Source organism: Calidris pugnax, unplaced genomic scaffold (genome assembly GCF_001431845.1).
Source record: "Calidris pugnax isolate Ruff unplaced genomic scaffold, ASM143184v1 scaffold13, whole genome shotgun sequence".
NCBI classification, from domain to species: domain Eukaryota; kingdom Metazoa; phylum Chordata; class Aves; order Charadriiformes; family Scolopacidae; genus Calidris; species Calidris pugnax.
The window spans coordinates 13,713,673-13,735,875 of NW_015090810.1; the positions used below are offsets into that span (position 1 = coordinate 13,713,673).

Below are 22,203 nucleotides of genomic sequence, written 5' to 3' on the forward strand. Positions count from 1 at the left end.
ATTGGATTTTATAAAAGCATTGAGACAGTAATAATCACTGAGTGCTGTAATTTCGGGAGGAATAAATGAGCACATTTCGAATTGCCCTCATGTTCATTAATAGGAATTAAATGACAGGATAATCACAGATTTTCTTTTGTTATTGTATGTTCCATCCACTAGCATCCTCCCTGTACACGCATCTAATCTAAAGTTCTCTTCCAAATAGCCTTTATATGAAGACTTACAAGCTCAGGCTCAGAGCTGACTAGCATCTGTCATTGCCCTTTTCAGCTGTTATTTCACAACTTAGATGACCTTGACTTCATTATTCAAGACAGGTATAAGTTGAAAGCAAATATGTGTTTGGCAGTCCAAAGTGGTGTTGATATGTTCACTGATGTCTTTTATAAGCCGTGAAACAACAGCTCCTGCTTTATTCCTCTGCACAGAGGCCATTGTCTCCAGAACCAGAAAGGTCATAGTCATAATTTCTCATGACAGGAAAATGCAAACATAATGGACACATGAAGTCACCCTATACGTGCTATTTGGTATGGAATTTAATCATCTTTATTTGTAGAAACAATAGGAATGAGCCTTAAAAACACATAAAAAGGTTTAGTTATTAATGATGTGCTTCTAGCTAATAGTAAAAATCCCAGCAACAACAAACACAATCAAAGATAAATTTGGACATCACTTAAGAAAATATCTAGGAGCAATTACAAAGTTACTTACCATTTTGTTCTCTCTGGACTCCAGCAGCAAGCAAATCTGGTTCCCCAAGGCTTATATCATTGAGCCTGGTTCCTAGACACTCCATGCAAAGATGTTTGCACCATTCCTCTGCCTCTAGTTCTGGAAAAACAGGAAAAAAAAATAATCAGTGTTAATATTTTACTCAAAACCAAGTGAAGTTAAATCAATATCTTCTTACTGACCAGATTTATGACAATATGCTTGTGTTGAAACGTGAGTTATTAGCATAAACTACCACACCTATTTCTTTGCCTTGATTTATGAACTTATAAAGGGGTTTAGACTATCAGGACTGCATCTTCCATTCTGAAATTTGAGGGTAGGAGGTAGAGTTAACAAAAAAGAGAAAGGACTAGTGAGTTTTCAAGGCATTATCTTCCTAGTAGGCCTTCTTGAAAGAAAAAATGTGATATAGGAGAACATTAGATATAATATCTGAAATACTCTCTACTGTTCTTTAGGTGAATCTGAACTATTACAAAACTTTCTGTTTCTAAAGCTTCTAGAGTATTTTTCTAGAAGCAAAGATAAAAACAGTAATAAAAACATAATCAAATCTGAAAGTTCCTTCTCTGCTGTACCGAACAGTTATCCCTGTCAAGTTAGCTTGAATAATTAATTTCTTCAGTTGTGTTCACCTTCTTTTTGTCTCACAGAAGTTTGGGCATTAGTTGGAACATTTGTATGAAAATTCAAAACCTCCTAGTTCTTTCCCAGTCCTCTGTTGCATCCCAGTGACGTACATCTGAAAGCTCCCTATCTGCTAGTCTACAAGATATAAATTCCCCATGGCATAAACCCCCAAGACACCACAACAGCCCCTCCTCCACACCCAGCCTCTTCCTATCCACTTCCCAAACTTAACGTCACAAAATCTCTGGCATTGGTCAAACAAGTAACATCTCAAGTTGGCTTTCACACAGTGTGAAACCACAACTAACAAAAATCATATAACTAGGCCAACTGCCTTTTATTACAGAGTAGGCTTTACCTCAGGGAAACTTTCTGAAGAGCGGGCTTGGCACCAGGCACACGCTGAGCATCCATTGTCACAGTCAGTCTATATCTGATCATCTTTAGGAGTGGGTGACTCCAGTCATCTAGAAATGTCTCTATTAAACTGCCACAGTTTTTTCATTTCTATTTTTGGGGACATCTGGAAAATACTTCGTGACAATCTCTCCCATGCATTGCTGAAATTCAGAGTTAGAAAAAATACAGCATGCAAGCCCTGAAGCATCTAGTGATGATGACTCATTGTAATTAGTGAAAATTTATATCCAAGGAATATCTTTCCATGCCTAACTGGTACAGTCCTCATATCTTCGCCTGGTTAGGCATAGATCTTGCTGGACAAGAAAGGGAGACAGGCACGCAATCTTAGGTCTCCAAGAATGTTTGGATACCATCCTTTGTTCAGTGTCCTGAATAATCCAGGAATAGATTGCTCCTGAGTTACTCTGGCTATCAGCTGACCGAGTTCCCAGCAGAGCCTGTTTTGGGATTTTTGAGAGCCAAATGTGGTTGTTGTCACACAGACACAAACAATTTCAGGGGCTTGTCCAGAGCGATGTAAGCAAATGGGTTTCCCTTATCTTTCCTGTTTTTTTGCAGTCTCTGTCTCGGGGCACAGATCCCCAAAATTGGTTTTCTAATAACAACCTCAACTTCTGGTTGTATAAGACAGAACTTTCTGTCACTAACATCCAGATGACATTTAACTTTTTATGTGAGAAAAAAATATTGAGGTAACAGCAGACTGCTCCTTGACACTTCTACAGATACAGCCTCCTTGATGGAAGTAAGGAGAGAACAGGTATATCTCTGGACAGCAATAAAAACTTAGGGCTTTTAAAAGGAATAACATGAATTTGTCTAAAATCCTACCTCCAAAATTTATTTTCTACTCATGCATGAAGAAATTTTCCTCCTGTTTTCCCTTCCTCTCCTTCAGCCTTTGCAATTTCCTTTGTTATTCGTTGAACCAGAGCTGTGCCTATAAATCATACCTTCCCATGGAGAGGGCTTCATGTCAGGGAGATGACAGAAGTGGACCACAAGACATGCTGCCATACTCTGGCAGCATGCAGAGGGAGTGTGGGGGGCAGTGTACCATCATATGGGTAAGCCAAGCCTTGCCATGGGGGGTTTCCACTGAGTCTCCCAACATCTGCTTCCAGCTACAGAGAAACTCGGGGAAATGAGTGCAGAAAGGCTGGCGGCACAAAGGTGACAGTGCAAATCTAGTCTAGCACTCCCATGTTTCCTTCCCATCCCCCTCACCATTTCTTTTCTGCCTAAATCATATTGCAGAACAATATATATGCTGACAGAATGCATAGCTCTATATAAAGCCTGTAGTTTTTCCTGGCGTATGGTCAGGATATAACATTTCATGTATTTTACAAAATCTGCATTTTATTACTTTCTTTCACTGTGCCTGCACCCGGATTGAAAGGGTACATTCTGGAAATGTTGAATGAGATGATGGCAAACAAACACTAAAGTAACCTGTCTAATTTTACAAACATCTAAGGAGAAAGGAAAACATATTGGCATTTCCATAAATCCACCTTAATTTAACATCAATATATATTCAAAACAGGACTCATGTAAAAGCAACAAGTTCTATTTATATGTATTCTCTCACCAGATTTCCAGCAGATTTTTTGGGAAACAAACAAACAAACAAAATGCATTGTTCTAGAAAGATGTTTCTTGTAAGAGTCTTTGTTTTCATCTCCTCAATCCATTTGCCTCTCTCTATGACAGGAACATCTAGACCTTGAAAGTTTGGATCCAGAAACTTCCTTTCAGAATGTTTGACTCTGGCAGTTAAATTTAAGCTGCAGCTTCTTCACTGCCAGACATTGGTGATTAGACCTAGATTAGACCCTTCTCCAACTGCCACACAGAAGGCACTTATATTACTGTGAGCATTATAAGATCATTGTTGTATTTTGCAAAGTGTGGGCTATAACATGCATTGTATTACTGTAATACTTAAACTTTGTATCTTACAAAAATGATCAACTTAATACTACTGAAAATACAGTTTCAATGCAGAACTGAAATATCTTCCCACAGAACTGTGAGGATTTGTGTCTGCTGTCAGAAACATCAACACTATCTACAAATGTGTTTGTAAGGTCAAGGGTATGATGGCACTCTGCGAGGTAGTTTTACCTAATGCATCCTAATAGCTATTTCTTACTTGCAAGGGATTGCCTGCAACCTTTTCCTTGACAGACATGTGAAATCTTCTTTAGAAGCAGGTGAATTACCTTTCAAAGCTAAAGCTGTATTTCTCCTTTCATTATGTGCATCTATAAAGCAGTTCACCATTATTTTGTAAAAGGTCTATAGAATGCTTTGTGTTTCTGGATAACAACTTAAATATTATTTATGATATTTAACATTTATTTATTATAATTTTTAATACATAAATGCTTCAGTCACAGTAGCTATCTTTCAGAATGACAGCTACCACATCACAAAACAGAGCTACCACTGTTATTTCTTTATTTTGATTATATAGATATATTGGAACAGATGAAATATTACAGTGGAACCAAGCCATAAAAAGCTGTCAGCAAAATTCTTCTCTTTAATGAATGTAGATTAGATTTATTGGTTGTAAATGCTGAGTTTTCAGTCATAACTGGTACTTGTCATTGAAAAATTTAGTTTCCTTTTAAGATAACTGAATTCTTAGACTGAATGATAAATTGTAAAGCATGCTTTCACAGCTATAAATAAAATCCAAATACTTGCATTTTCATCTTTACTGTTACTCGATCATAAAATGCTGCTATACAAATGTCATGAAGTGAGATGATAAAATTCAAAGAGATGGGAGATCTTAATTAGGTACTGTTTATTGCATAAGAAATATTCTGGGGAAAAAATCTGTAAAATTGTTATCAGAAAACACACACCTTGTTATTAGCAATATTTCCCTGCAGTTTACCTGAGCTTCTAGGTCATGCCTGAGATTATATGTCATTTCTACTTCAGTTCCTAGGTGATTAAACTGGTGCTGTACCTATGCCAACCACTGAAGTGGTGTGTAGCAAATGATAAATGGGTTTGGTGATATAATAATGATGATGAAATAATATTGGCGAATGGTGTCAGAATTATAAATTTCTATGAGTGAAAGAGCTCTTCTGCTACTTATGGTTTAAAACAGTTTGTGTTACACAACATATTCTAGAGGGAAGAGGTGGAGGGCAGAGATAGAGATACAAGGATATATTTCACTTCACTGTCCTCAGAGATTCTCTAGGTCTCTCAGGCTAGAGATGAGATTGTTTTCAGACTCCTAACTTGGGAAGCATTTTGTGTGTGGACTAAATCAAATCCCTTCTGAATCCTGATAACTTCACATTCTTTCACATTTACCTCCTGTGCTCACACCGCACAACCCTACAGGAGCCTTTCATCACCCACCACAAGTTGCCAGCACGGTTGAATGCCACCAGCCTGAGACAAAGCCCCAGAGAGGTGACCGCTCCGGCTCAGTTCAGCTTTTCTCTCCCTGAGTAACAGTGCCCTCCATTGCAGTGGATCCCTTCTGTCACCACCACCAGCAAATTACTGCATTTGTAAAAAAATGTGACAATTTATATGCACCTCTTAAAATTTAAAAAAAGAGATGAGGAAGTTTGTCTCTTCCTCTTCTCATGCAGCCCATACAAAGTCATGTGACCAAGGATTTAAGTTGGATATAACATGTATGCACTATTAGAGGGGAACAACAAACACTGCCATTGTGCAGATACTTACTTTTTGAGTCATCCCTAATGTCAAACTATATAAACCTAGAACATTAGTTTCTCCATTTCTGAAACATTTTATGTACTTCCTGCACAAATGGACTTTTCTTCCCTCTAAACTACATCTATAAGAGGTCCAAACCCAACTGAATATTCTTACTCTGAATGAAACTGGAGAATCTATCTTGTCTGCATCACTAGGACTGATATCAATATCATCTGATATTCTCTACCAAGAAACAAAGGTGGTGCAGAAAAGCCATATGTTCCAGTTTAACTCTTCTAAAACTCACCCAGCCTTAATTAGAAATTAATAGGAAAAAAAAAAAATCATAGCATCCTCAAAGGACTGATGTGCTATTGTACCGCGCTACATGCAATATATGCAGCAAATTAATCTCTTTTTTTTTTCCACTAGCAAATAATACTATTGCCTGCAGGCACGTAATTTCATATTAAAATCAATAATACCTTAAGAAACCTGTATCTGTTATCAGGATATTTAATGATTCAAACATAATTTTATTTTATAAATATTTAAAATATGTTATCTAGAAGTGTCTCTGCTACTTAGGGGACTTTCAGTAGAGCACATCACACACACTCAAACACACATACAAATGCGAAGCAGTGTGGCTATTTCTTGTCATTGCTTGGAGGAGAGTGCTTCTTTTGTTTAACAACATGTATTACTGATTAACACTGTCTATGCATGAATTAAGCAATTTTTTTGTTAAATGATAGGAAGTAATGAAGGGTACATTTAGTGTAAAAGAACAGAAAATTAGTCTGTATGGAGACTAAAACTTGATTTCACTTAGATAACAACAAAGATAGTGGGCTGCAACTCTGAAAGAAATTTGGTTATTAAAATGATTTTTTTTACTGACCAATTATGTTTGAAGATATTTTATGAGATATGGGAGTCATATATAGAGTTTTTGCTTGGGCTTAAACTAATAATACCTCTAAGGACACTTTTAAAATTTTTTCTTGAGCTGTGATTTTTGAATCTTTTACCTGGAGTGTTCTGTTATTACATAAGTGTAAATCTCTGAACCAAAAAGGCAAAGGAAAATTGACGAAGGAAAACCATGTATACTGTTAAATTTTATTAATTTACTGAAAATGCTCTATATTCAGATCATGACAAAATATTTTAAAGGAAATCTGACAATATTCTTTAAAAAAAAAGTCAGTCACTTTTTTCTTTTAAAACCATAAGACCTTTACATTTTAACTGTTTCCAGTTATTAAAATGTATGCATATTTTTGAATATATCAGCAGTTTAATGACATACCCATCTTTCTCTGTACAATTTGAGAATTATAATTTTTTTTGCTTCATAAAATATTGGATAATGCAGTAATCAGACTAAACTAATAATTACAGAATAAGAACATATTCTGTAACTTTGTTGATATGTTTTGCTAGTGCACTTTTTTTTAACTGAGTGAAGATATAATCTGAGTATTATACAAAAAGAAACTTTCATTTTCCCATAATTCACTATTTTAAACTTGTGTTGGCATAAGGATAGCACAGTTAATTACAATAATTACCAAAAGACATTTATTAGCTATAATAACGGATACTTCTGCCAAAAATCATCCACACTTATCTGGGGATAGTGCAAGATACATCACAAACAGGGTTTTTTTTTAATTTGGATATGTACCTGTGTTTGCAAATAGCCAGCTGTGTATCCCCATACTTATTGAGGTTTATGAAAACTGACATTTTCCTGACAATATCCTCTTCGTTTCTGCAAGTCGGATTGAAAGTGTCAGCTTGAATAACCAGCCCTCAGCTGCCAGACCGTATACTATCTTGTCTATAATATAAACACGTACAATGTTAGGTGAATGCTTTTGAAGGCAATAACAGTGTTTAAAAAGATTTATCATATTGATGTTACTATCCATTAAACTATTTACCTAAAATAAACTTTAGTTGCATATAATAACTACTCTTACCTACATTGCTCCTCCTTTCCAGCGTAAAATTGCAGTGAAAGGGCACCTTTCACTCAAACTGTAAAATAAATGCCCCACGACACAGACTAGCAGTCCCTAACCAAAGTTAAAGCAGTAAGAAATTAGGTTTCCCATCTGAAATACTTCTTGAGAATGTAGTTTTCATACAGAAATAGAAATTACTTGTTTAAAAAATTGAGAATATATGGGAAAATGGAGAAAAATTGTTAATCTACAAGAAAGTGATTTTATTTGCTCAATACTAGGGCTAATGTAACTTCGGGACTTTTTTTGTTTTATTTTTGGTAAATGGCTAATTTCTGCTATTAAAAAAAATGAATATCACTTTACTCAGTGATTAGTCCTACAGAAATGAATGATGTCATTCTGGGAAAAAAATGCTGTTTAGTGGATAAATAAGTCCATGAGGGTAGATTTATAGTTATCCTTACTGATCAAGTACACTACTTCATGCTGAGGACTAGTGACTTTCATTACACCAGAAATGTCTATCAAGCGTTAGTGTGTCCAACAGATCAACAGTGAGTTGACAGAGCATCATTATTCAAAAATATCCCTGGCCAACTTTCACTGTCAATTCAAACTTTCTTTCAAGTGTAAAGTAATAGTTATGAAAACCTGCCTGAACATAGAAGAAACATTCAAGGGGAGGCAATATTGGAGATATTCAAGGTGAGGCTCAACGAGGCCCTGGGCAACCTGGTCTAGTTGGGGGTGTCCCTGCTGACTGCGGGGAGGTCGGACTAGATGACCTTTGGAGGACCCTTCTGGCCTGGACCAGAATCATATGATTCTATGATTTTGTCTGAAACTAACGAGCCAGTTCCAAGAATCCGGCATGGGAATTGGTTCCCCAGGATTGTCAATCCATACTTGTTTCAACAATTATTAACATTAAATGACAATGGCATGAAAGTAAAGTAACCTCAGGCAGCTTGTCTGTAGTGGGAATGATATAAACACTCTCAGTCAAGTGTCCCAAAAGGTATGTCACCAGTAACAACACACAGAGGATGCTATCACATCAACTTACGCAGCTACCCCATGACTGGCAGTCAGCAATAGCATTTGTCTGGGTTAAAACTTCATAATGTTCCAGATTTAGTCTACTCCAATAACACTGTTATTCATCTTGAAAGGTTATAGGGCCTTTTCTAAAATGCATGGAAAATTAAATAACTTCCATGTAGATCTAAAGTATGCCTCTTTCCTATTGTCAAATATTTAATTTATGGTCTAATAAGAGGATCCATACCCAAATAAACTAGTACTAATTCAGTCTTATCTTTGAGATATTGATAAATCTTGCCACTTGAAGATCAGAAATACTATTAGATAAGGTAAATAATTCTAAAAACATTATTTTCCTCTATAAAATCAAAGTAATAAAGACTAGTTTCAATACATGGCAGAAAAAAATATGCACAGTTACCACTATATGCTTCATTGTTGTTATGCATTTGATCACATGACTTTCACTCCAGCCATCTGAATATCTGCATAAAATCATTACAAGCAGACAACGACTAGCAGACTAGGAAGTCTTTGGAATCCCCCTGTCTTCCTATCTTTAGCTAAACATGTCTGACTAAAGCAAGACTTCCAGCTTTGAATACTTAAGATTTATTAAACATTGTCCCATTTTTTATCTGGGCACTGAGGGCACTCTTTGTCAGTGTTGCCCCCTTCTGGTATTGCTCTAAGGCTCTACGAAACCTTTCCTGCAAAGAGTTATATGGCACTTTCAGAATAACAAACCTCCTGAAAGAATATCTTTTTTTCTTTCTATGCTTCCATTGCCCAAGAAATACAGCATTTTCCCCCAGACCCTAAATTTAGTATTGTAAAGATGTGAGTCCTTGTTACTATTATAGTTAACAAGCAGGATTTTTTGTCATTGGAAGTGCAAAGAAACTGGTTCAAAGCAATTGCAGACAACTTCTGACTGAATTGATCTGCAAGATCATAACACTGTGGTATGTGTTCCATTTGATTTCCAGCTGCATAAAATTTTACTCTCAGGCAGAACTAAGTATTAGGTAGAGATGACTCTGTGTGTCTTTTGCTTTATCCTTGGTGGATTTTAATGCGGTAGTGCTGCAAAAAGAAAAAAAAGAGAGAAAAAAAAACCAACCTTAAAGGTTGCATAGTCTGGAGTTAGTATCTAAGGAAATGTAATGAGAAATGTCTTTGATTTCTACAGAATTTAAACCCAAAGAGATTCTTTTTTATTATGAATTCTTCACATTTCTTACTCTCATTTTACACTTTCTTGTATCTTTTATTCTCAGCAATAAATGCGTCCCTACATTTGATGCACCTAAATTTTATTTCAATTAAAAAATGTTTTATGAGAATAGACATTCTTTGAATCTCTATGAATTTCCAATCAGGCAAAATATCCTGTAAGTATTACTCTACTAAAATATCTAAGTTATGACATTTTAGATTCCTGGTTTTTGATATGCACCGCTGATATCTCTATCAACATGGTCTTAAGTAAGAGACACATACGGCTGCTTGAGAAGAGGCAGTCTACTTAACATTGAAACTCAGAATCCCTTTTTTTTTTTTTAATTTTTTATTTTTCACTCAGTGGAACACTTCTAAGATTCACATCAGCAAAACTATGTCCTTTGCTGAACCAGGAAAACAGCAAATAGATCCAACTTCAATTATGTGTCATTTTCCTCCAAGAAAACCAGAATAAGTCTTGATTAGTGCAATCTTACAGAACACACCACGATTAAATCATTTGAAACGTCAAAAACTTCGCTGAATGATGGCTTAAGGCCACGTTAACTGGAGATTCACTGAGGAAAGATTGTTTTACTTCAAATTTTTCATCCTTATTTAAGGGTAAACAACTCATCATAAAAGTATAGAGAATGTTCAAATTTAATATTTTGAACCTTATGAAGTGAGAACTGCACAGAAAGGTTAGGATTGTGGTTTGTAAATCAGGGGTGCTGATTACAGTGAAAAACAGCATCTGAAGTTGTAATTTATGCATACTGGTGACCGATTGCTACTTAGAGCTTCCTTGTGAACTGATTTGTAAACACACATAGTACTAGAGGGCAGGGGATAGACATCTTTTCCTTTATGGAAGAGCTGGATTCATACAGTAGTAAAGACTGGTCTCCTTCTGTGTCCCTTCTCTAGACTCCAGGCAGAACTCCTTTTTGGGATCTCTCATGACCTAAGATAAATTTAAATCCAGGTTCTCCCTGGCTGATAGCTTTTTAATGGAGAGAAGCAGCTGGAAAACCAATTATAAACAAAAATGAGTTATTAACAGTAGTGATGAGAAAATTGATCATTGTCATTTGAAAGGAGAGGCATTTGAAGTAGCACCATCAGTGCACACTCAACAAATGGACAAAAAAGGTTCAATATATATGCTGCCATATGTTTTTCCTTTTCTGCATTAATTCTTTTAAATGAGGAAATGGCTGACTGGAATGTTACTCTTCCTTCTGCCTGGGAACTGTGGCCCACTCCTAGCTTTTTTGCCTTAAAAAATGAAAAAAAAAATCCTCTTTTTTTGTGATGTGTGAAGGTAACCAGGAGTTTATTGACTTACTCATAAACAAATTAATTTGACATCAGGGTTTTCTTTCTGGATAAGTGTTACAATGAGACAATAATAGCATCCAAATCACAAAAAGGGACTAGATGCATAATTGTCTCCTTTTTACTGAGTCAGGTAAGGGCAGGCAGACACTTATTATTTTTTACATTTTCATAATAAACCATAACATATGCCTTTGCATAGAATCTTTACAACTTTTAAAATTAATGAATCAGTTTCCATGACTAAAACAAGCAGTGTAATATAGTACATTGAAGCACAAATTAAAGAAATTTGTTATAAAAATGAAAGTGAAATTATGGAGGAGTAGTGCTTTACTAACCTAGAAAGAGAGAAAATCTTTTCCGTTTATATCAGAAAACTTGGCATCTTCTTGATCCCTCTTGAAGCCCAAGCTTTGTATTCACAAATACATGTATAATGCTTTTAAGTACAAAAATCAAATTTGAATGAAGATTTTTACATATACACTACTTAGAGTTATAAATTTGTAGTTTTTCTTCAAGACATCCATTAAAGACAATATTTCTTCAGAATTTATAGTAATCTTCGTCAGCATATATATATATATATATGAATTTTTTTACATGCTGGCAATTACCTTATCCACAAAGATGACTGAAATTATAGATGTGACAACCTTACAAAATCAAAATTATTCAAAACTTCATAATTCATGGACTACCACTAGTTTCTTAATTTAGCATGCACACAGAGGCAACCTGCCTGTAGTCTGACATAATCACATGCAGAAACATACAACTCTCTTTCCAGCTCCTTCCTACTCACATGTTCTAGTATTATATGATCATAGATTTCAAAAATAAACCCTTAGAAATTAGGACATTAAGCCTTTCCACTTAAGTCGTGGTAATACAGTATTAATTTTTATTACACTCATGTCTAGTTTTTAACTAAAATGGCAATTTTTTATAGGATACAAATCTGAGGAAATCTCCAAATGTCAAGAAATCTATGTCAGGGCATTGCACTTGAAGGACTAGTTAACGACACCGGATCCTTAGAATTTCTGTTCAGTTAGTTCTTAACCACAATAAACTATAGTCTTTTCCTATAGATAAATAATAAATGCTTCTCAGCAAAATGTGTAACTGTCAGCATGAAATGTCATGTGCAAAGAAAACTAGTTATACTCAGCACATGCTGGAATTGTTGTTAGACAAACATGATATAAAGAGGTTGCATACCTGAATAATGCTGATTTGTGCTCTATTACTGATGAGTAACAGCAACAAGGACAGCATCTATTAATGGGGTGTGCTGCTGTGTCTAGTGACACATACTGGGAGTACTGCTTCCTGAATCACATAGATGCCGTGGATGTTGTACTACACTTGGAAAAGATTCACACTATCACTAAGCAAAAAAATTTTGAAATGACATTAATTTTTTGAGTTTCCTGTATTATTTCATTTCCCATTGCTAAAAAGAATAGAGGAGATAAATGTCAGACACCTTATTTAATTCACTTCTCACTTTTTCTGCAAGGTGATTGTATGCTATAGCAAAGTTTAGGCTAACCTCCTTGCGCGCTTAAGCAAAGCTACCATGGTATGGCTGTAGATGCTTAGAATACAAACCAGAAGCTACACAGAAACATATTTTGTCCTTCCTACTGGATTAATGTTTATAGGAACATACCTACCAAAACCGGTCTTTCCTAGATAGGTTAGCTTAATTATGTAGAGGATTGTCCATTAGCACAATCAAATGTTCTTTCATTTTACATTTATGAGTCATATTAATTTTATATGCCCACAGCAAATTCTTTAATTTGATTATTTCAATTGCTAGGTCCAGTCAAAATTATCCATAACACAATCTGGGCAGAAAAAACAGCTGTAATATTGAATTCATGTTTTATTTATGGAATATAAACTTCAGTTACAGGATTGATTTATTTTTCTCCCTTGAAATTGAACTGAAATGCTATGCTACTGAGAGGTTTGGCCAATGAAGAACTTTAAAGAAATAGACAAATTCATACTGTCACTGAGCAAGTACCATTTTGAAGTGGAGTTGACTGAGTTTCCTACATCAGTCCAAAGAGCTATCTTTGGGGGACACTTTACAAAGTATTTTCCATTTGTTGAAAGAGAGATAGTATGTATTAGTGAGGCATTGCTCTTATTTGAAAGATGATTAAATGATCACCTTGTTGACTGACTTGATTCCTTTTTCCACTTCACTAATTCTAAGTCTACATAATTTAACCAAGAGGCCTTCCTGTTTTCTCCTAAACTGGGGATTACTTGTAATTATATCTAGTTTAGAAACAAATAATGCTCTATAATAGACCAGTTTTTCATGTTTTCATCACTAGGAAAATAACAACATTATGCCTGCATTTTAACTTTAGGACTACACGCATTTTTAAGGAAAGGATTAGTTTAGAAAACAAACAAGAAACGTGATAATATCAGTTCTTCAGCTTTATCTTACATGATCATAAACATGCAGGCTAATGACTCCTTAATGCTACCTAATAAAGAGGCAGTCTAATAAAAGCTGCTTGTAATTTCATGCTGCTGCAGTTTAAAAAAAAAAACCAACAAACAAAACAGTGTAAAATTAAGTCCAGCTATAGACGCAAACATGGGAAAATTAAGAAATGTCCCGTATTTTCAAAATGTAAACTTCCCAGATTGTAAACAGATCTAGATTTCCATCATTTAAAATTAGATCAAAATTCCTCATAATTCTAATGAATAGGCAGTTTTACTTCAAAGTAAGACTCAAATCTTCACTTGATGCCAGAAAATTAGTACACATCATATAGATTTTACTGAGTATGAAGCTCAAACCTCTAAGACATGCCAGGACAGCGTAGGAATGCATTGTTAGAAGAAAAACATGAGCACGGTTTGGAAATATTTACATTATTTTTGTGAACATAATTGTTGATTATCTCTTCGCCATAGCATGTAGAAGGATTTAAATAGGTGATTGGTCAAGTTGAATTAATTAAAAAACAATCCCTTTACTATGAAGAAATCCAAAACTCATTTGAGAGGATGTACTGAACTGTCACAATATGTGATCATCAAAAACTATCACACAGCATTGCAAGTTTGATCCACCAAGCACCTGAAAAATGTAAATCTAATATGATGTTTATTCTGCTTTCTGGAAAATTCACAAATTGAAAAAAATGTGAATCTAAATCAAAAATGCAAAGAAGTCCACAAATAAGAACATAAAATTTCCATATTTTTATATAAAAATTTCAGACGAGTGGTTGCTATTTCAGTGGAGGGCTAAAATAATCATATTTTCCATCATTAACACCTTACTTGACTTACTTGCACATGAATACACTATTTTTAAGTGTCAAAACAAATGAAATGAGATTTAACTACATGACTATTTAAAAACTAAAATGCAAATTCTGAAGACCTGTGCAGTAAACAGCTCCCTTCTATTGTTTTTTCTATTGATTAACTTCAGTTTTAACCTTAGATTAACTTGCAAGGCACATTTAGTAGCAGTTGGAAACCATTGGAATTGCTTTAAACAAAACTTTAAAAGCAGCCATGCTTTAGGAGACAAATGGAAACAAGAAAGCTTTTGTAGAGCTAATATGGAAAAGACTGAATTGCAATTAATGTCATAGTGATTTGAAGAAGAGCAGCATACTTTGGGCCACTTTTAAAACCATGCTACTTTAAAACTACATTAAGAGGCACACTGATTATGGCTGAAAAAGCCTTTTTTTAAAAATAAGCTTCTTTGGGCATCTGAAGCACAATTTGTTTCTTGGCCTTACAGTAAATTTCCCTATTTGAAATAAAAAAAAAAAGAAAGGATTTAGTGTAAGATCTCCAGAGAATTTAAGGCTGACCATCCCAAACTGACAGAGGAACTACTCACACAGTAAAATTCATTCAGGAAAATGTTCTTATTTACTGCCAGGGAAATGTCTGAGTCCTCTCTTAGAGAGAAGTAATGCTGACTTGCTTGGAACTTCATCCCAGGATCATCAATTACTGTAAACAGGGGAATCTCAGTCACCTCAGAACACACTATTTAGAAATTGAAATCTCTGTTAATTGGTATATTTGTGATTCATTTGCACACATACCCGAAATCTGGGAATATGAAAGAAACTGTTGCATGTTTGTAACTGGAATCCTATTTTTGAAGATTAGCAAACTACTCTTAGATTAATCTCAAAACCAGTGGCCATACCAGTGGCCAGTCTCAGTAGCTCTAGACTACTCTCAGGAAATATAGTCTTGATAAGACTCCTGTTAAAACTAATGCATAACCACTGGGAAATAGAATTGATATTTAAAAGACAAACATGGTACTGTATAAAATTCAGAAAAGGACTGGATACGTCTCCAGATAGTAAGAATACAAGAGATTGTTTTGTGTGCTACTTTAAGAGGTTATGAGGCCATAATTATTTACTGGAAAGCTTCTTGTACGTTTCTGAAGAGAGCACATTTTCTGCTTTTGTTTGAAGGACATAAATTATATATGTGGTAGTCTTTTCAAATACACAGGAAAAGCGAACATTTTGAATTAATGAAATTTAGAGCTATTTCTAATGAAAAATTATTTACTTATGTTCTTAAAGTTAAATGATAGTTCAAGCCAAAGAGATTAAAAAATCTAAATGGACTGTGAGAACACATTAACTTTGCTCTGCACGTAAGGAAGCTCGGACAACTCTAGAAAATCACACAAGGAGTTGTGGCTAAAACTCAGATAAACCTTTATTTTCGCCTATCACTATATACCTGTAGTCTCACACATGGTTCTGTCTTAAGAATTGCTTTAGTTCTCAGCAGCAAAATGCAAATTTATAAGCTTTACTGATCACTCTGACTGTAGTTGCCATTCTGATTGTTCAGCAGCTCACTGGCGTTTTAATGTTGATAGCAATATTCATATTGGCAATGCACTTCAAGAAACCTCTCAAAATGATATGAAGATAGATGGACAGTGAACATCAAATATTTATCTTTGGGTTGGTTTTTTTTTCCCTAATGTGCACAAATTTGTCCAATATTTTCATGCCTAGCCTGTACATGAAGTTGAATATCCCACACTGAATATATGGTTAAATACACATTGGTAGCATACAAAGCTTTTCTCTTTCTTACACATGCTATTCTTCTCAGCTTGCCTTCATTCAGTGACAAAAGCGTTTTGAACAAGTTAACCTTCTAACAGTCCTATATACCTTACACACTATAAGTAGCCAAATGTAATGCAAGCTGAATAGTGACACAGAATAAAAAATAGGTTGGGTGTTTCAGGTTTGGAGCAGTAAATTATCATGTTATTCATTGAACTCTCCCTAGGCTCAGCCATACATCATCTGTCAATACTCCAAATTCAGTCTATAAATTAATGTCATGATTTTTGTGCTATCACTAAATGTATGCTATCCTCAGGAGAGGTCAGGAACCGCAGAAATCACATAATTTTACAGTGTGATATATATTCACAAATCCCAAGACAGCTGACCTACATTCCATGTAGATGAGCAGAAGACTTTTTATCTCAGGTGATACCTGGCTTCCACCCCAACATTAGCAAAATTGTGGAGGGCAGGTGGGGTATTACACAATTCCAAAGGGAAAGGAAGTAGAAATATGTCCACAATAGCTATGAGTTGAGTAATGGTATCTTCTATTATTGTTACAGAAAGTTTTTAAGTGGGTAAAAAACAAAGGAAAAAAGGAAACATCTAGAAGTCCACAAGCTATGTACCTCTCTGTGTTCGCATATTAATACCAAGTCAGTAACACCCCATTACTTTGCAGAAAGGCAGACTGAAAGAATCAGGAGTTTGAGTGACTGATAATCAAAGTAAATAGATACGCTTAAAAACCGTGAGCCTTAATAATACTAGTTCCAATAATAAAAAACTAACAAATGAAAGAAGAGACACAAAGTAAATGATGAACAGTTACATAGGGTGATTTTAGAGTTGCTTATTTGCTAGGAGTTCCCTGATGCATCAACATTTCTTTTTATATGTATTGGGTTTACATGGCAAGGTTTTGGTAGTAAGCAGTGTTGCAGGGGTGGTTTCTGTGAGAAGACACAGGTTGTCCCCTTGCAGTCAGAGGACGACCATGATGGAGCAGACATCGATCCATATTGGAGAAGTTCACGGGATGGGACCCCACACTGGAGCAGGGAAGAACATGAGGAGGAAGGAGCAGCAGAAACAAAATGTTACAAACTGACTGCAACCTCCATTCCCTGTCCCTCTGCGCCACGCAGGTAAAGAAGGTGGAACCGCAAGTGAAGTTGAGCCTGGGAAGAAGTGGGGGGAGGGTATTTTCAGTTTTGTGTTTTATTTCTCACTATCCTGCTCTGTTATTAATTGGCAATAAATTAAAGTAATCTTCCCCAGGTCTGCTTTTCCTCTTTCAGTAACTGGTGAGTGATCTTCCTGTGCCCACCTTGACGCACAAGCTTTTCATCGTATCTTCTCCCCCTGTCCTGATGAGGAGGGGGAGTGAGAGAGGAGCCTGGTGGGCATCTGGTGGCCAGCTGAGGTCAACCCGTTACAATATAACCACATGTTCTGTGGGTCCTAGATAAGAATGTTGAAAACAGAGGTTGGGCAGATTTATTTTAGCTAACAATACATTCTGAAAATTGTCGTTAACATGCCCTGACTCCTCACAGGCCCAGCATCGTGTTTACTGGTAAGTGCAGGTGATCAAGTTTCTATTTTGACTCTATTGCAAAGCAGATGTGAAGCACGGGAAATTTGCAGAGACATGATGCCTTCCTAACTTAAAGCTGCATATTTTACAGACTAGAGCTGGCCTGCAGCAGGCTGGCTTGCAGCCAAGACTGGTTGTTTCTAGGCATGAAGACATAACCAAAAAACTATTCTTTATTTACTCTCCCCTTCATCAGGCAATGAAAATACAATCCTTTGCAGATGAAACCTCTTAATATGGTGTTAACATTTCCACAAGGTTTTAAGGGATAAATCTCAAGGCAGTGATGATTTGCTTCAAACTGGTTTATCCTTAGACCTGGTTGGGACTTTTCTGACTAAATGTGGATTCATCAAGACCTAAATGCGCTGTCAGAAATCTACCTATCTCTCTGCCTGTCTTCCTGGCAGGCTGCTGAGGAATCCACAATTTCAGCATCAAGGGCAGCTGTATCATACTGATGGGGGTCAGAAGCCTAGAAGCCTGGAGAAGAACAGCTATACTACAATAATCAGGCTTTGGAGTCCTCCCTAAATTTTCAAGGAAAATATTTTGTTTTAATTTCCTTCTTACAACAACATTTTAAAAATCTTTTTTAAAATTGTAATCTTAGAACACAGGAAGCAGTAAATTTGAAAACATCCAAACGTACACTATTATGTTTTGTAGTGCTAGGTGCTAGAAAGTATAAGCCTAGGAAAGAAATTGAATCCATTTTTCCTGGCTTTACAGAAATCTTCTTAAAACACTAAGTCTCATTCACTTCTCTTCTAAAATAACTACCACAGCAGAGGTCCCTATAACAAATTATTAAATTAAAGACTGTCACGTGCATAATGCAATGTGGGACAGATAAACCAATATGGAAAGGACAGGCTGTTTGCTCTAGTTTCAACTGTATGCTACACGTTATTCTCTTTTCAGCCTTAGTATTCCTGATACATTTTGGTTTCTTTTAATTAGGTTCAAAAAAACCTAAATAGACAAGATATAATCTACTAGGAATGATAAACATATACACAGTAATAAATATATACAGCTATAAATAGGTATAGCTTATACTTCCTCAGGATAGAGAGGTTTCCCAAGATTACTTCCATTTTCTATCATAAATACTAACAATGATTATTTTCTTCACTTTTTTTTCCCTTCCTGCTAAGACTTATTCTGTATTGTTCTATACTTTCTGATAATGAAATTTCATTGGTTACAGTTGGCTAAATGCCAATCAGACCATTATTTCAAATGCAGTAGTTATTGAGAATTCAGGTCTACGATCATCAGAAAGAAATCAAAGTAATATGCCTAAGAACCTGAACAGCATGAGGAAAAAATAACCTTAAGTATAATGGCAACATTACAAGGTCTTTAAAAAAATCCCCAAAACTTTTATATTGCAGAAAGCCAGTAAGAAGTTACTTTACTTAATGTTCAGTGGCAGATACTTACCATGATCTGTTCTGCAAACACCAGAGTGCTTATTAACACGGATATTCCAAAGGTACTTTTAAAATGAAAACATTACATTTGCTTGCAACTTTCACCCCTTTTGAGCTCAACATGTCGCATCATAACATGATTCCCACATGTAAGAACATATTAAAGAACAATCCCGGAGAGGTTTTTTTCTACATTATGTAAAATATGCAGCAATTTGAATGAGCAAGTGTTTAGGTTTTTTTTTCCAGAAGGAAGAAGACATGGGCTTAATCCTGCTTCAGAACATAATTCATCTATTCTCACATTGTGTGGAAAACCACTTGTGCAATTTCTCTGATGAATGCCATGGTATAATCACAGAGTCCCAGCATCTAGCTACATCAGAAATAATGGATGATGAGGAAGAAAGAGGAAAGTTTCTCCATTTTGTCTATTTTTTTAATATTTCGTGTTTCTTACTGGTGATAGCAATTGCAAATCCATACTACAACCTCATGCCTGGGTATTTTAGTGAAAGCAGATTCAATAATGATATATAAATCTATAGTACATGTTTAATATGGAAAGAAGTCCTCTGCCTGAGATTCTTTTCCAGGCTTTGTCACATTCATCTGCCATTCAGTTAATAAAGTTGCATTTTCATTCCCTCTTCTGCAAACTGCTAGTAACAACTCAAAATGTGAGGCAATTTTATGCATAAAACTCATCAAGATTCTCAGATGGTTTTCAGTAATACTTTTATTATTGTGTGTGAATGCCTTTTTGGCAGTATAGAACAGGCCAATATTTTTAAATGCAAGGGGTAGGGATGCTGTGGGACACATAGCATGAAGGCATGAAGGCATCAGGTAGTGCCTGATTGCATTACATTCTAATAAAATGTATGTATATGATAAGAAGACTTTCACACTTAGGATTAAAAATTATTCTGTAATTGAAATTCATGTATTCCAGGAATTATATAAAGGATAAATCAGTATCTCCATATCTTTGTTTCACAGGACTAGCAGTTACTTACAGCACAGTGTATTTATCAAATCCACCAAGCAATCATGAAACTTTCTATTAAAGTTCAACAAACAATTCCATACTACTGTATGCCTGACAGCCTGGACTTCACCCTCACTAACCTACCTCTACTCTGTATGTATGTATGTACTAACCTACCACACTCAACTGTATGTTGAACTTCTAAGACAGAGGTTTTGATATTCATATATTTATCCTAGTCTCTCTAAAAACAAAATTCAGCTGACCTGGCATATTACTAATTTATAAATCTTGAAGTCAGAATAAAGATGTATATTTTTAGGCAAACATGAAAAAATTAGGAAGTGAAAATAATTATTAATGAAAAGTTAACTATTTGTCCAGAACAAAAGAATATGTATCCTAAATATTAATCATGTAATATAAAATAAATAACCTTAATCTGAAAGTGGATAGTGTTCCAAATATTATGATCAAAAAGGGAGAGTGTAAGAATCCAGAGCAACATATTTAACTTTGTGCAATGCCCGTCTTTTCACTCTTTTTTGGGATCTCAAAATATAGTGGCACACGTGGAAGTGAGAACATGTGTCTGACCTCCAATGAACCATATGCTTTACAGAGAAGTGAGGCCCCTTCAGTATATATATACATTAAAAAAAAAAAAAGTTACAAACAGAATGTAGAAAAGGCAGGGTCAAAAATTTTCATATAACAATCCCTATCACTTTAACAGAGAAATATACCACCTTTCAGAATATTTTCACCTATATGGGATTATTTTTTTGCATGCAGAATGTGAACTTTTTATGCCTCTTTCCCATATCAAAACTTTATTTGGGAAGCTGTTCTTCACTTGCACTACCTCTATGATCCTGGAGCTTCAAACTTGCAAAACTAAGAGTGAAAATGGGAACTTTAATCTAGTTGCTTTTAAGGCTTATGTAGCCATTTGTATTTCTAGTAATAAAGCAGGTAAGATCACCGATGCTTCATCTCAAAGCCTCAATGTTTCTCTGCAATTTTAATCCAAAACCTCCAGGCTTCATATCTGTCAAAGGATATAGTGATACGAATTACATCTAATATTCCACTGACATCTGTCCAACTCTTCAAGCACAGAATATTTTTGCTTGTGAAAAGTATCAAGGAAAAAAATCCCAGCTCATAATCAGTACTTATTTGGCAATAGACCAAAAGCTTTTTCAGTACAAAAACGAACTGAATTTATGCCTTTTTAAATGATAGCAGCAATGCAATTTTTTTAAAGAAAAGAAAGCAACACCGACAAATGGTGAAAACAGGCTTAAAAGGAAAAATATGCACAGAACTAAAAAAAACCTAGTTGCTGAACACATTGTCACTTGACACCAACAGTCTTTCATTTTCAACAAATTAAAACTTTTTTTTGCAGTTATAACAAGACTCACTTATCAAAGTTTGACTGCACTCAGAAAAAGTTGAAAGCATAAGAATATAGAAGAAAAAGACTGTTTATGCTATAGATGTATAAAAGAGTTTTATAAAGGTAGCCATCACAGCAGCAAGACATTCAAGACATTAACATGGTGGATTGACCCAAAACAGCTGCAAGAATACTAATATCTGTTAAGCTGTATCAATATAGTGTAATGATGAATAAACCCCTAAACCAGAAGTTTCAAATAAGGTAGCTAATTTTGCAATGCCCCAAGTCTATTTTCCACAGAACTTGAGCAGCAACATATCACAGAATGATATGGGGTTGGAAGAGATCATCATGGAAGTTTTAAGGGAATGCCAAAGTATAACCTCTTAAAAATAATGAGGACATTTCTTGATTACAGTGACTCTAGAACTGCAGTTCATGCATGCCTTTAAAGAAATAAACCCCTTCAATTAATCTAATTCTATACGGAATGAGGCATTGTATTGAAGAGAACTCAGACAAATATCTGTGTTTTGG

General features: G+C 35.2%; 1 protein-coding gene across 1 annotated transcript in view; it reads right to left on the bottom strand.

The window, feature by feature from the left end:
* Positions 1-22,203, bottom strand: part of DOK6 (docking protein 6) — a 143,612-nt gene that overhangs the window by 97,736 nt on the left and 23,673 nt on the right. The window contains exon 3 of the mRNA XM_014938635.1: positions 721-840. Coding sequence (XP_014794121.1) covers positions 721-805 — 85 coding nt within the window. The 5' untranslated portion in view covers positions 806-840. The remainder of the gene's footprint in view (positions 1-720; positions 841-22,203) is intronic.